General features: G+C 25.9%; 3 protein-coding genes and 2 non-coding genes across 6 annotated transcripts in view; 2 read left to right on the forward strand and 3 right to left on the reverse strand.

Moving 5' to 3' along the window:
- LOC124948928 (ABC transporter A family member 1-like) overlaps positions 1 to 4614 on the reverse strand; it is a 32928-nt gene extending 28314 nt beyond the window's left edge. The window contains exon 1 of the mRNA XM_047493269.1: positions 4593 to 4614. The gene's annotated coding sequence lies outside the window, so the exon portion shown is untranslated. The remainder of the gene's footprint in view (positions 1 to 4592) is intronic.
- Trnay-gua lies at positions 3424 to 3518 on the forward strand. Its single transcript has 2 exons — positions 3424 to 3460; positions 3483 to 3518. It is a non-coding gene; the product is annotated as a tRNA-Tyr (tRNA).
- Trnar-ucg lies at positions 4034 to 4106 on the reverse strand. The gene has a single exon. It is a non-coding gene; the product is annotated as a tRNA-Arg (tRNA).
- A 2799-nt stretch (positions 4615 to 7413) lies between the features above and the next one.
- Positions 7414 to 12566, reverse strand: LOC124948647 (E3 ubiquitin-protein ligase Bre1). 2 transcript variants are annotated; one of them, XM_047492530.1, is made up of 16 exons: positions 12353 to 12566; positions 12065 to 12240; positions 11541 to 11727; positions 11283 to 11471; positions 11090 to 11211; positions 10768 to 11004; positions 10571 to 10696; positions 10293 to 10466; positions 9944 to 10201; positions 9718 to 9849; positions 9349 to 9620; positions 9112 to 9265; positions 8759 to 8872; positions 8144 to 8528; positions 7957 to 8051; positions 7414 to 7807 (listed from the first exon to the last, which is right to left on the reverse strand). In XM_047492530.1, exons 2-16 carry the CDS (start codon positions 12212 to 12214, stop codon positions 7526 to 7528), a joined length of 2877 nt encoding a protein of 958 aa, XP_047348486.1. In that variant the 5' UTR covers positions 12215 to 12240; positions 12353 to 12566; the 3' UTR covers positions 7414 to 7525. The 2 variants fall into 2 exon arrangements, with proteins under 2 accessions (XP_047348486.1, XP_047348485.1); XM_047492529.1 differs by having other exon boundaries at positions 8144 to 8546.
- Positions 12567 to 13118: 552 nt separating this feature from the next.
- Positions 13119 to 15245, forward strand: LOC124948359 (tektin-1). Its single transcript, XM_047491856.1, has 6 exons — positions 13119 to 13389; positions 13474 to 13764; positions 13881 to 14153; positions 14273 to 14495; positions 14624 to 14842; positions 14914 to 15245. The coding sequence occupies exons 1-6, from the start codon at positions 13289 to 13291 to the stop codon at positions 15049 to 15051; spliced, it is 1245 nt and encodes a 414-aa protein (XP_047347812.1). The 5' UTR covers positions 13119 to 13288; the 3' UTR covers positions 15052 to 15245.
- The last annotated feature ends 303 nt before the right edge of the window (positions 15246 to 15548 follow it).

The raw sequence follows: 15548 nt of genomic DNA on the forward strand, positions 1-15548 counted from the left end.
GACTTAACCATGAACCATGTTTCAGGACTATGAGCACGTTATATATATATGTCTGTGTATGTGTGTGTATGTATGTGTGTATTTTAAAAGCTTGTTGTATACTATAAGAAAGTGTGTACACTATCCACTTATACTTTTATACATCAGATATTGAGAAGGCATAATCGAAAAATGAATAATTGTATCATAATCTTCTATGTTTTTGTTTCTGTTTTTTTTTTTTTTTTTTTTTTTTTTTTTTAACATAATACGAAATGTATCTATAATTGAATTACAATTGAAACGGGATTAACAACAGTCAGGTTTGGATTTAGCGTTTTTTCGTCCGTTCGTAAAAGGGTGTTGTCCAATAAGTATCCCCATTCGAAATCTTTAAAACAATTGTTTTTTAAGCGATAACACATTAATTGCGCTGATAAAAATCACAGAGATGGATTTTGAGGATTTTGAGGAGGGAACGGGAAGGAGGAGGGAAGGGGGAGGGAGTGTGCGAGATAGTCATCTTAAATTTTCTATTCTCTTATGATAAAGGTTAATTGTAAAAAAAAAAGACTATTTCCGGATTTATTATCGAAGTAACTTCGTAAGCTGCTCCCGCGTTTTTTACGTCGAGTCAGCACGGTTGTACGATCTCTATCTTTCTAACGTGGTATATAGGATTATTTTTTTCGAAGGTTCTTTACTGAGGAAAGATTATGGATCACTGATACCCTTTCTCTTTCTTTCTATCTATTTATCTTTCTTTCTTTCGTTCTTTCAGTTTGTTTGTTCTTCTTTTTTTTTCTTTTTTTTTTTTTTTGGAGGAGGAAAAGTTTCCTTTTTCCTCTTTCCTTCCTTCCTTTCTTTTTTTTTACTCCCTTTTCTTTTCCATCTTTTTCCCTATCCGTAATGTCTAAATAGTCATCTCACGTGCGTGAGTACTCTCGTATTAATCGTATAAAATAAGATTGGCCATACTCGATCGCATGGTATCTACGGCTTCTCTGAGTAGCTTAGAGGCTTGGCCTTGTTCGAACTAATTCATTTTGTTCCGACATTCGACACTCCCTTAAAAAAGATGTGTGTGCGCGCGCGCACACACGCACGCAATAATAAAGAAAACAAAGAACAAACAAACAAGAAAAAAAAAAAAGAGGATCCACGAAAGAACTGATCCACGTGAATGATGTGCTCCTTTCTTCGGTGCTCAATTTAACATCATCGTTCGTTCGCGTGTCTCCTGTATTGAATCTCGATCGATCAAATATCAATACGGTACGATAGTATTATTATATTCCACTTTTATAACTTACATTATCAGGACTAGAAAAAAAAAAGAGAATGACTGTTTTGAGAAAGCATTTTTTAACGAGCAATTTTATTAATTCAATCGATCAATCGTGTTAAGGACACGAAGAGAAAAGATCGAACGAAACGTTATTTATATACCATTCTTCTAAGTTAATTAACTGACATATATATAAGTGTATGTGTATGTACATACACGTGTACATATATATATATATATATATATATATATAGATGTATATAATAGATAGATATTGGATTGGCCAATAAATAATATCAGAATTTTCAGTATATATTTTACATATAAATAAACGATATTATATTATAATATATAGTATTAATATAATTAATAATACATTATTAATTTGGCTAATAAATAATCTATCGGTAAAAAATTTCTACAAGAAAATTACTGAATCCAATGTTGTTTATTTATATAGATATAAAATTTAAAAAATTTTGACATTACTTATTGATTAATCTAGTATGTATGTGTATATGTATATATGTGTGTGTGTGTGTGTGTCTGTGTCTGTATGTGTGTGTGTGTATATACGTAGAATGTAAATAGTAAAAAATTAAGCTAACGAATAAAGATCTTGATAAAGGTTGAACAATATCAAATTTAACTTCATTCCAATAATGTTTCGAATAGTAACGTCGACCTTACCGTTCACGATAATGTCAAGCCATGCGATATCGTCTCTCCTTAAACCCCACGGCGCCCCTTTATTACTTTACTTCTCCTCTATCTTTGTCTATCGATAGAAATGTTTCGAGGTCGCTTACTTCGCGAATAGTGTCTATCGTCCGATGATGAGAAAGACGCGCGTCATAAGGAATACGTTGGAAATTATTAGATATATGTATTTCGTTACATGCCTTTTGATTCATCGACGATCGATCTATTCGTAGAATTATTATTATTTATGTACTCATGTGTTATCTTTTTCATCATACATTCATAGACATATATATATATATATATATATATATATATATGTATGTATGTATTTATATAAACATCTAATGTTATAATAATAACATTTAATGTTATAATAATAATATTTGTTTTGTACACACACATATATATATATATATATATATATATATATATATATGTATGTATGTATGTTTATGTGTATATGTATGTATATCAAAGTTATATAAATATATATATATATATATATATATATATATAAATGTATTCATATTGAATACTTGAGATAGTTCTGTAATTAATCATTAATAAAATTTTTTGATAAAAATTATTATTCATACGTTTATATTATGATACATACTTTGCCGATACTCATGTATTATCTTTTTCATCGGATACTTACATATATGTATGTACATATGTATACTTCTAATGTTATCGATAAAGAAGGATACTTACTTCATATATCGATGCATTAATGTTGAATTCGCGAGAATATTTCTATGATCAAACATTAATGACATTGTGTTTTTTTCATTCTTTCTTTTTTTTTTTATTTCTTTTTTCCTAATTAAACCTTATTAATTCATATGTTTACATTACATAACAGCATTATTATTTATACGATTCTTACTGTAAACCGTAAATAATCTTTTACATCTCATATTGCAATTTATATTATGGAGATATTAACGATGTCTCTTTTTTTAAGGTTCGTACAATTAAATAATATTTTGAATTATACATGTATCTCAATAAAACCCTTATGAAATATAGATCTTAATATATAGAATGGACTAAAAGTCCTTAAGTAGGTCAAAAGTTTTTAGATAATTATAAAAATTAATTAATCATCTTCGATTTCGAAGAATTCCTTTCTAGAGAAATATTTTAGGTTAATTTTTTTTTTTTTTTTTTTTTTTTTTTAATATCGCAGTAACACAAGCCAAAAATGTCACGAAAAAAAATAATTGATTTTTAAAATCACTTAAATAATTTTAGCGTACTTAGAAAATTTTTGGCGACCTTATTATATTTCACACTCATATATTCTATAGGTTATGTTCGATAATTATAAAATGTTATATCGTATTATTACTTTTGTAAATTCTTTTTTTTACTGTTTACATACTAATATCAGAGATCAACAAATAGACAACGTTTATCATACATTAATTCTCATCAGTCGCCACGATCCTTCGATAGCTCAGTTGGTAGAGCGGTGGACTGTAGTTGGTTATATTCGAAAAGAGACATCCATAGGTCGCTGGTTCAAATCCGGCTCGAAGGAAAATTATTAATTTTTTTTCTTTTATTCGTTTATCTTCAAATTTAATTTTGCAATGAGATATTTATGAAATTGTAATACATTAATGATTAGATTATGTTTCATACGATACGTGCTAAATTTTTCTACGTTTGATTTTAATGTTCATTTAACTATCGACAATTATTCTATATAATTTGGAAAATTTTTTATCTATATAATTTTCTTTTATTTATTTTTTTTTTCTCTTTTTTTTTTTTTTTTTTTTTTTTTCATTCAATCGAAATCGCTCTAAACTATTTCAATCTATATTTTTAATCTGCACTAACAATAACAGTAGACTTTGATTGTCGTATTAAATAATAATGCACATAAAAACAATGATTACAATTAGTATTATTTTCGCTTTCGCATTTCGTTTTTATCTTGGTGAAGGAGTAAAAAAAAAAATTGTACGTAAAAAATTGAATACGTACTATCTCGATTATTATCATGAAATATATATTACTTATAAAAAAGAATAAAAAATTAATTTTTTTCGACCGTGACAGGACTCGAACCTGCAATCTTCGGATCCGAAGTCCGACGCCTTATCCATTAGGCCACACGGTCAGTTGAACGATATTACGTCAATCAAATACATAACTCACAATGATAGTTTAATTTTTTTTTTCATTTTTATATTAAACTATATTTATTTATAATAATAATTCTTAAAAATTTGTCAGATCCAAAAGAGTAATTAATTAATAATTAAAACGAAATTAGTAGCTTTGAAATATCGTACTTATATCGTACGTTATTAACAAATCGCAAATTCTACGTGAAAGAAATAAACTTCTCCTGAGATAATACGTTCGCTTAATGACAAAAAAAAATACATATATATATTATTATAAAAGTAAAAAATAAAAATGTTTTTGTTCTCTTTACTAACATATGGAAAATATAAAAAATTCTAAAGATTGCATATACATTTTCGAGAGGCTAAACGAACGCATAGAAACGTTAAAATACAACTTTAAAAAAAAATCTCTAAATAACTATTTATTATACATTATTGTTAAATTAGGTCGAATAATCTTTTTATTTAAATACCTTATTATCAATATTCTCATATGGCCACTCGATATAATTATTCCAACACGATAAAACACCAATAATATCCTTATCGGAATTTTTTGAAAAGGTTTCACTGCATTTTTCAGACATCAAATGTATTACATGCAATGGCCGACAAGATGTCGCTAGTGTACTATATAATTCAGTTTCTCTTTTGTGTTATTCAATTAAATAATTAGTACGTTTAAATTAATTCAACCTAAATGTTTTATTTGATTCATTCAATGAACTTACGAACACTATATTATAATAAAAACCATAATTGCATAACATACATAGATAAATAGAAAAGAAACATCAACTGTCATAAACATGATTTATTATTATTTTTTAGTAATTAGATTAGTTCAGTTTTTTCATATAACAGGTATCAAAAATATAAAAATTTTTATATAATAGAAATGAAACATTATTTGATTGAAAAATTCATTTAAGATAAAATCTTACTTTATAGAATTATATAACACAGGATTTATATATAAATATATGTTTGAATTATATACTTACTGAGTATATAATACACATAGACAAACACGTGTATATGTATGTACGTATGAAAGAATTCAAGAATATAGACAAATATAAGATGTCTTCAAAGAATTTAAATAAATTTTAGTTGTTTTATAAATGTATAAAGCATAAATAAATAGAATCATAAATCTATAGAAATATAAAAAATTGTTATAAAATAATATGAAATCATATATAATTAACTGTAGTAGTTTTTAAATTTTTAATTATTTTTTAATCCTGCATTTGTATAGAAAATGTTTTATTATATTCCTTGCTGTATATTTTTTGTCAAGTAAAAAAATGCCTATCCAACATATATATCTGAATATACATATTACTATACAAAATAAAATATATAAACGTGAGTATATATATATATATATATATATATATATATATATATATATATATATATATATATATATATATATATACAGATCAATTAGTATGTAAAAAATACAATATACTAAATATGATTGTATTGATCATATTTGTAATAATTATATGCAATTACATATTCACATTTTTTTTCACAATTTCTACAACAATATGTTTTAAAAATGTACATTTTGTTCGCATAAATTTTCATTGTACAAAATTATTTATTGAAATAAACTTAATGTATGTGTGGGAGGAAAATTGCTACCGAGATATTTCATAGGCATTGAATAAAATCTTTATATTTCAGCAAGTTTATACTTTTTGTGTAGAAAACTCACATAGCAACAGGAAATTCCCATGTACATCTATACATTTATATATCTATATAAATTATATATATATATATATATATATATATATATATATATATATATATATGTATATATATATATGTATATATATATATGTATATATATATATGTATGTATTTTGAAAAATGTCACACTATCATATATCATTCTTAAATTATAAAAATTTTTTTTTATATAGAGTTAAAAGTATCTATGAAAATTGTGTACTTGCTAATTAATTTTTTTATTACAAATAAGTTTCATAATCTTGTTCTATATAAAGTATTAAAAATGATTATCAAACATTAACATCAATATTTATCTAATTTCTAGCCGAAGAGATAAGATTTCTTATTTAAATACCAAATAAATATTTTTCATTGAAGCATTTTCATCGAGTTAAGAGATAATACATCAATAACCTAGAGTTTTATCAACGAAAATAAAAAAAATACATTGACATTACTAAAAAAAATAATCTAATATTCTTTGATGTGAAATAAAGATATCCAAAGTGATTAATTTGTCATATTAAATGATATTTTTCATTTCACATTTTTACGCACTTCGTCACATTTATACAATAAATTAATTATACAATTATCTATAATTTGTTGCATCTAATACAACGCATGTAAATTTTTAAAATATCTAAAAAGAAAAGGAATTTCTATCTAAGCAAAAATATTTCATACATGATGATACCGCTATAATTCAATGTTTCAATGTTTCAAGTTCAATTTTATAACAACAAGATTTATAATTCACTTTCTTTTCTGAAGTAGTTACACAGCAGTTTTTGTTAGATAAGTTAAATTTTGTAAATATTATTTAATATTTATATTATATTACATATCTTTTTAAATTGTCGGAGAATGTCTGTCTGTGCTGCTTTATCTTAAAATTTGATTTACATAAATTATAGTAATCTAATTAATCATTATATCAATAAATGTATATATACCAAATATCGAAATAAAACAAGTCAATATATAATCTTCAGATTTTCAGAACAATGTTTTTGATGTTCCAAACGTACTTCACTTTTTAATGCATATATATATATATATAAATATATATATATATAAGCATATATATATATATTAAATTGTTTTGTGCCCTCAAAAAGTAATTTTAAAATATATCTCTCCATCAACTACTACTCCTTCTTACCTTAATTTGAGATCAAAATGGATGAAAAACTGTGATTTTTCCTTTTTATTATTTCTTTTTTCCTCGTAGATAAGGTAAGATTATACGTAGTTAAATAATTGCTGATAGGGGAGAAATGCAATTTTTCATGATATATCACGTTTGACAAAAAGAAAAAAATGATACTTGTTTACGTGACTTATCACCATCGGTATAGATGTATGCAATAAGAAAAATGCAATCCGCATTTCTGCACTGTGTCCCACATTTATAGTATAATAAATAAAAATATAAAAAAATGCGTGTATATATATATACATATACATATACATATATATATATATATACATATACATATATATACATATACATATATATATACATATACATATACATATACATATACATACACACACATATATATATATATATATACATATATATATATATATCTGTAAATATGAATAAGTTACAGAACAAAATAATATTTCGAAAGATTTACAACTTTTTTCTTCATGTGGAAAGATATAACCGATGATAATCGTTAGCTCCAAAAGCACAATTACACTTTGGGCATTTCCGTTGTCGCGTTTCATATCGCGTACGCAAGCAATCCCAGCAGAACACATGAAAGCATTTAGTTAATACAGCATCTTTACGTTTCACTTTACACGAAGGACAAGTAAGGGTTTCCTTATATTCCCGTAACTCTTCTGCCATTACTTCGTCTAATGTTTCTGCCAATTCTATCTTTTTCATTCTTTCCACTTTACGTCGTAATTGAGCTATTTCCTCCTGCAAAATAAATTAGCGTATATAATAATAATAATAATAATAATAATAATAATAATAATAATAATAATAATAATAATAATAATAATAATAATAATAATAATGAGAAAATATATTTATTTGTATTAAATATTCGATTATTTTCTATTTACTTGTAATCTTTTTGTTTTATATGCTTCTGCTTCCAAAGAACTCGTCTTTTCAGCAACAACCTGCTGCGCTTCCTTCATCTGAGAATGATATTTTTCTACAAAGTTAAAATAATACATTTTATTTATATAATCATATCCATAAAAGTATTATGTTTCATAATGATTTTTAATATTTCAATTAGATTACCAAGGTGAAGTTTAAGATCTGCCGCAGACTGTGCACTTTCAATGGCCTTTCGTTTATGCATTTCCATAGCTTGTTGTCTTAAAGCTAATTCCTTTTCAACAGTGGCAAGAGAGTTTTGTAATAATCGTTCTTTTTCTTCTAACTTACGAACAACTACATTAGCTGCTTCTACTTGTGTAGTTAAAGTAGATACTTGTTCCTTTAATACATCTTTTTCTTCCCTTGCTAATTTGTGCAATTGATTGCTTTTTATTCTTTCTGTCATAAGTTTAAAATTAGCATCATCTTTTTCACGTAACTGTTGTATTAACCTTGAATTTTGTTCTTGCATATCTTCAAAGGCTTGACCTGTTACTTCCATTTCGTTTAAAAGAGCTTCTTCCTCCTGCATCCAGACACAATTCTATTTAGTGTTATGCCACCGTTCATATACATAACAATAATAGAGTTTATGTTACCAATATGCATGTAAAGTTTGGCATCGTAGTTTAAAAATAAAAAAAAACAAAAAAAAAAAACAAAAAAAAACAAAAAAAAAGAAATTAACAATAGTAATCTGTAAATAACAAAAAAAAAAAAAAGCTAAAAGCAAATAGAATAGTGTGTGTGATCTACCTGTTTTTGAGAAGCAACTTGTCTTTGTAAGGTATATGCCTGCTCTTCCAATTTCTTTATTTTTATTTGCGCATCTTCATCTGCTAACTTCTTTCGTTCTTCACGTTTACTTTCCTAACATACGAAAAGTAACATGTTTAATTTGAACAACTATCACATAAGATAGTTATTTTTTTTATTTTTATTTTTTTTATTTTCTATCTTTTTATTTTTTTTATTTCAAAAAAATTTTTTTTTCTTTTTATTTTTTTTTTTTTTTATTAAGACAGTTATATGCCCATATTGTTAACACCTGTATATGAATTGTGCATACGTTAAATAAATGTTAATATGCAATCACAATAAGTGCATACCTGAATTTTTTTAATCTGTTGTCGCAATTCTTCTAATTCTGCTCGTGTTTTACGTTCAGCAGCCATTAATTGAACTTTATCTCGTTGCTCTTTTCCAACTCCTTTATACATATCTAACAAAAGTTTCATTTCCTTCATTTCATTAACGGCTTTTCTAAAATCCATCATTGAAACATTATAATTAATCAACTGAAGGATAAAATAACGTCTAAATAATATAATAATATATTGTCATACTTAAGTTGTGCTTTCAAATCTCTGACAAGTTCAGATTCGGCAACTTTTGTATCTTTGGTACGATGCACAGGATCGCGATGTTCAGTTTTAATAGATTCCTTTTTTATATCTTTTTCTCGTTTAATATCTTTCTCTTTTTTCAATGTAGGTGATGTCAATGTAACAGAATCTGGTGTACCTTTACTACCATCTCCTTCTCCTACTTCAATAGTTTCAACTTCCTCATCGACGCCAGATTCTCGTTTTATAGTCACTCCACTTTCTTCTTTTATCTAATGAAATTTTGTCAGTAAAACAATATAAAAAATCAATTACAATTGTAAGACAAATGTATGTTATTTATCTTCTTCTTCTTTTTTTTTTTTTCACCTGTGTCGAAGCAGGAAGCGAATTAGATGCGTCTTCCTCTTTTCCACTGCCATCCGAATTACTACCTTCTTTATTTTCTTGTAAAGTTTGTTGGCCAAGCTTCGTCGTTAATTCTTCGACTTCTTTTTTAAACTAAAAACACGTGAAAATTAATTCTGTATCTATGTAAAAAGGTATGAGAGATTAAAAATAATGATTTATTGTTACGATATTATATCATCCATACCCTTGATATTTCGGTAGAAGCTTCTTTGTATTTGCGTTTATAACGATGTACTTCACCTTTTAATTGTTGATTATGATTTTGAAGTGAAGTTATTAAATGTCTCATTTCTCTATTAATAGGACCCGTTTGTTCATTTGCTGCTAAATTCTGTTCAAATTCAATGCGAAGCATTTCATATTCTTTTCTTAATTGAGCTAAAACATCCTCTAATTGAATACATTCTCCACGTAATTTCTTTTGAGCCATTAATTCTTCGCTCTACACGAAGAAGTTACATTATATATTAACAACAATTAATAACAATTAATAACACCTTAAAGAAAGTGTTATTAAAAATAAATTACTTTACCTCCATCATTTCGATATGTCGTAAATGAGCATTTTTACTAGATTGTAATTGTTGACGAGCATCATCCAATTGAGTTTTTAATTGCATGGATTCATTGTATAATACAGAAAATTGTGACTGTAAACATTTATATTCTGTGGTTTCTACAATTACTGATTCTGGCAGTTGTCGTATCTACCGGGAAAAGAAAAAAAAAATAAATAAATAAATCAATAATAATTCATAAAAAATAAATGAGTAAAATTATAAACGAGAGAATTAAAAATAAAAATATTTACATCCATCTTCAATTTTTCTACTTCTTTCAAAGCATCACGATGTTGTTGATGCAATTTATCTAATTCTTGTAACCTATTGTTTGCTAATTCACGCGTTTCTTCGAGTTCCCTTTGTAAATCTTCAAGCTAAAAAAATTAAAATATTGAATAACAACAAACAATAGTCACAAAACAGAATATCCAGAATATTTGCTTACTTTTGTTTGTGAAACACTGGAAGCAACAAGAGTGTTTGGCTTATTGCTACCTTTTTCATCTGTCCCATGAATTTGTTGAAATGCTTTTAATTTTTCAATAGCCTCTCCAAGATGATGCTCAAGTTTATCGTTTCTCGCACGTACTTTATTTAATTCATATTGCAAATCATCAACTTGATTTCTCAATTCTGCTGCTAAAGTATCTTTACCTGTTATAGTGTCTTGCAATTCTGACATCTATTATTAATTAATTAAATATTACATATTTTGAAGAAAAATTAAAATGTATTAGAAATGAATTATTAAAATTTTTAGTAATTACTTTAAGTGAAATTGTATGATATTTTTCATGAAGTTGTATATTAATAGCTTGTAGATTCCTATTTTCCATTTGTATTTCAGCATTAGCTCTGCGTACAACTTCATCAATATTTGGTGCTTCCTCTATAATATTATTACTTATTATAATAATTCGTACACTTTAATTAACAATATATAATATAGAAAGATATTACCTCCATCGAACTCGCCTTTAAGTGCAAGTGTAATCTTTTCATTTCTTTGAGATAAACGATCAAATGCCTGTACAACTTTGGAAACAGCACGTTTAGATACTTGAACACGATTTGCTAATTTGTCATCTAATTCTTCCTTGTCCCAGGAAGATAATTGCATAAGAAAAGAAGTAGTGGCTTCACTTTCATCTATGAAATATATCATATAATCATATGTCTTCTTAAATTAATTGAACTCAATAGAAAGATATATTTTACTTTTATTTTCCGATTCATCAGCAGTCTCTGCGTCAAATCTTTGAAGTAATACACGTATATCTTCATTAAGTTGATTCCAATAACGATTGACAACATTAAGAACTGCATCATCTTGCATTTGTCGTTTTTCCAATTGTTCTATACGTTGTCTTAATTCAGCTTCCATTCGATGCCGTTGCTCTAACCTCTAATTAACAAGATATAAGCATATATGTAACATAAAAAATTATACAATAAAAATAAATACAATAAATCATTATTTAAAATTAGTGGATAAAATAAATAAATAAATAAATGGAAACTATTTAAAAAAAAAAAAAAAAAAAAAAAAAGGAAAAACCTCCACATGTAACTATTTCATTGTATATGCTTAGATCTTACATGAATTGAAATCTATTGATATCATTTATAATTAATTGCAAATATAACCTATAATGCATCTTTCATAAAAATTCCTTGAGTATATAAAAAAAAAAAAAAAAAATAAAAGCTGCCGTATTCAATCAGCAAACAGATATTTATACCTGTGCCAATTTTTTATTTTGAAACTGAAGAACCTTCATATCCATTTCCTCAAGAGTCGAAATTGGCCCAATAAGAATAGGTTCAAATTGAACCTTCTTAATGGGTGGCTGTGAGCCTGAATCTCCACCATCTGCTGGTCGTTTCGACATTTTTGAATATTGTTATAATGATTGCTCTGTAATAAATAAAAGCAAAAAATTGTTTAAATATATGTGCTCGATAATTATATATATTATATCGGTATCACTAAGAGTACAATGTTTGTTATTGATTGGGACGAAAAGTACCTTAAAACAGATATAAATTCTTCCAAGAATCTCTTTTAAAAACTATTTATATGCCCTTATCCTATATTGTCATTTTAAGAAAACGGAAATCTGTCGAAGCGTTATTATTTCGACAGTTCTTTACATTTTATTAAGAAGGATCCTTCGTGGATAGAAAGTAAGCGCTTATAACGGAAGCCGCCATTGTAGCACAGCGTTTCGTGCATGGCTAATAAAAAAATGAAAAGTACTGACGTTTTGTGAAGACGTTCATAACGTCATCTACAGATAGAAATAGACCAATTGAAAATAAGGATACATGTAGTTCCTTGATATATAGTAAGAAACAATTTGATTTGTTGCTTTAGTGACATTGTTGGTTCCTACGTATCATGAGATTTGTATTTAACGTACCTTTCTAATAAATAAATATATTACAAAAATTCATCTATATTCGTTATTATAATATCAATTAATTACAAATAACATTCTATATTAACGATCATTTTAAAATATATCGATTGATAAATAGTTTTTCCTTTTATTTTGATGTATATACTTCATTTTTAATTTGTGATTTAAATTCACTTGAATTTACCCGGGAAAATTCAAATATACTTTTGAATATTTGAATCTTTCTAACCTAACAATTTATCTGTTATTAAATTATAATCAATAATATATGATAAAATGTGTATGATAAAATTAATTAACTAGTTAATAAATTTTTCAATATATTATTTATTCCTTATATTATGTTTCTGTATGATTAAAAGATTTTCATTAAAGCTATTTAACATTTTAAAAATGTTCTATAGCTACGTATCTGTAAATATCGAGTTTCCTTAGAAACCGAGGCACGATAAAATTAGGATGCTAAAAAATGCATATAGATCAAACTTTTCATCGCATGTATTTGACTTAACGTCGTTTGTACTGTTTAAAATCTAAAACATTATGGCAAAAATTAAATCTCATACTGATCAAGCTTTAATTGTCGTTCCACCACCACCTTCGAGATTTACATTGAATGAATGGCATCTAAATAATTGTTTCAGGTATTTAATATAGATTTATTGGAACACTTTGTTCGAGCTTATTTCTTTCTTTCAATAATTGACATTGTTCTCTTTTAAAATTAGATATCGATGCTCTATAGCACAACAAGAATTAGCTGATAGCCTTTTATCAGAATCGCAAAGAGTTTGCGAATTAACTGCCGAAACAGCTAAAAGTAATAAAGAGGAAACAGATCATCGGCTTAAAGAAAAAATAGAGGATATTGATTTTCGTAAAAAAGAATTATTAAGAATAAGGAAGGAAGTACTTCTTGAGATTGATGCACTTTCTATATATAAAGAACGTATTATGGATGCACTTTCTTCTGTAAAAAGAAATGCTCTTGTTATTTCTGAAAAGTGCATTATTGCAAGGTAAAACATTTGAATAAATTTGTCTCATGTTATTTCTTCTTCTTTTTCTTTTTTTTTTTTTTATTTTTTTTTTTCCAAGATCATATATTTTACTATAAGATATTATATGTTCACAGAGAACACAGATTAGGTATAGATTTAGTCCATGATCAGGTCGAAGTAGAATTATTGAAAGAGTGTGATGTGATTAAAGGTGCAGAGATTTTGTTAACACGTATTCTGGAACAAACTCAAGAACAAATTCGTAGATTAAAGGCTACTCTTTATTACATGGATCATGATCTTGAAGATAAAGAAAATAATTTACGCATTGACAAACATAACTTAACACTTAAGGAAACTAGTTTGAATTTGAGCCTTTATCATGGAACTTCTCGTCTTGATCCATCGTAAGGAATATAATTTTGTTGTATAAAATATTATTTAGAAACAAAATTATTTTCTATTATCCCTTACCTTAGAATGATCTATAGATGATATTGATAAATATATATACATATCTATATAGGGTCATAACATTGAATGAATGGGAAATGCAAACAAATAATAATATTATAGCTGCCAGTAAAGAGATAAATAGCGCAAGACCTATGCGCGTTTATATTGATACAATAATAAAACAGACAATCGATGATTTAAATAGTCAAAAAAATGCAACGGATGAAGCATTTAGAAAACGTATAGAAGAAACAAAAGAAGTAAAAACTAAATTAGAAGTACAACATTCAGAGGTATATTATATCCTTTATATTTCTATTTAAAAAAAAAAAAAAAAAATATATATATATATATATATATATATATATATAATGCCATTGTAAAAATAAATTGTACAATTGAAAATACATATTATTTTTAGATAATGAGACAGGCAAGTGAAATGACACGTAATATAACGCAAATAGAAAAATCAATTGCTGAGAAAGAAGGCTATATGGCTTTAGCTCATACAAGATTAGGTAATCGTTGTCAACGGCCTGGTTTAGAGCTTACTAGAGATCTCGTAGAGACATATCTTGTCAAAGAAGTCCATGACTTACGTGAAATTGTCAAGGAATTACAGCAAACGCTCTGCGAGGTTTGATAATTAACATTTAATATTCATTAAATTAAATTAAGTTTTTTCTAATTGTTAAAATATATTTATAGGCTCAAGCATCATTGCGTTATTTATTAAAAACGCAAATTCAACTTGAAGAAGATATTAATATTAAAGCAAATACATTGAAAATCGACGAAGTTGATTGTATGACATTACGTCAAAGTATGAGTTTTCATGCATTTTAAAAGGCAAAAATATAGACAAAAAAAAATATTTATCCAATTTTTCCTTGTTTTTAAATATATTATATAATAGTCTATTATATTGTCATCATGTTTAAAAATTACTTTTGTTTTTCTATAATCTTTATATGTATACGTGATTTATAAAAAAAAAGAAAAAAAGAAAAAATAATAAAAGTTAAAGTCTTATTATTACTTTGAGAGAAAAAATAAAATTCAATTGAATTGTACACATTCAAAAAATATTACAATTCTCACAAAATATTTAAACGTTATAATTTCAAATACGTATTATTTGTTGAATATATTTACGTGATTTAAAAAAAAAAAAAAAAAAAAAAAAAAAAAAAAAACGAAAAATAGAAAGAAAGAAAGAAAAAGAAAAAGGAGGACAAAGTAAAAAAATAAAAAAAAAAATCACGTGCAAAATATCTCGATGATTGAAATATTCTCGATAATGCTAAAACTCTCGATATGAAGAATTGATCGACAGTGACTTT

This window comes from Vespa velutina, chromosome 4, assembly GCF_912470025.1.
Source record: "Vespa velutina chromosome 4, iVesVel2.1, whole genome shotgun sequence".
Taxonomy (NCBI): Eukaryota; Metazoa; Arthropoda; class Insecta; order Hymenoptera; family Vespidae; genus Vespa; species Vespa velutina.

What these genes read in the sequence shown, in the direction of transcription:
- LOC124948647 (XM_047492529.1), bottom strand. Translation starts at nt 12,214, where the DNA reads ATGTCGAAACGACCAGCAGATGGTGGAGATTCAGGCTCACAGCCACCC. An exon ending in TGATGAATCGGAAAATAAAA is followed by an intron (nt 11,472 to 11,540) that starts GTAAAATATATC and finishes TATATTTCATAG; the next exon opens with ATGAAAGTGAAGCCACTACT. An exon ending in CGCTTCCTGCTTCGACACAG is followed by an intron (nt 9,621 to 9,717) that starts GTGAAAAAAAAA and finishes AAATTTCATTAG; the next exon opens with ATAAAAGAAGAAAGTGGAGT.
- LOC124948359 (XM_047491856.1), top strand. Translation starts at nt 13,289, where the DNA reads ATGGCAAAAATTAAATCTCATACTGATCAAGCTTTAATTGTCGTTCCA. An exon ending in GAAAAGTGCATTATTGCAAG is followed by an intron (nt 13,765 to 13,880) that starts GTAAAACATTTG and finishes ATATGTTCACAG; the next exon opens with AGAACACAGATTAGGTATAG. An exon ending in TACAGCAAACGCTCTGCGAG is followed by an intron (nt 14,843 to 14,913) that starts GTTTGATAATTA and finishes ATATATTTATAG; the next exon opens with GCTCAAGCATCATTGCGTTA.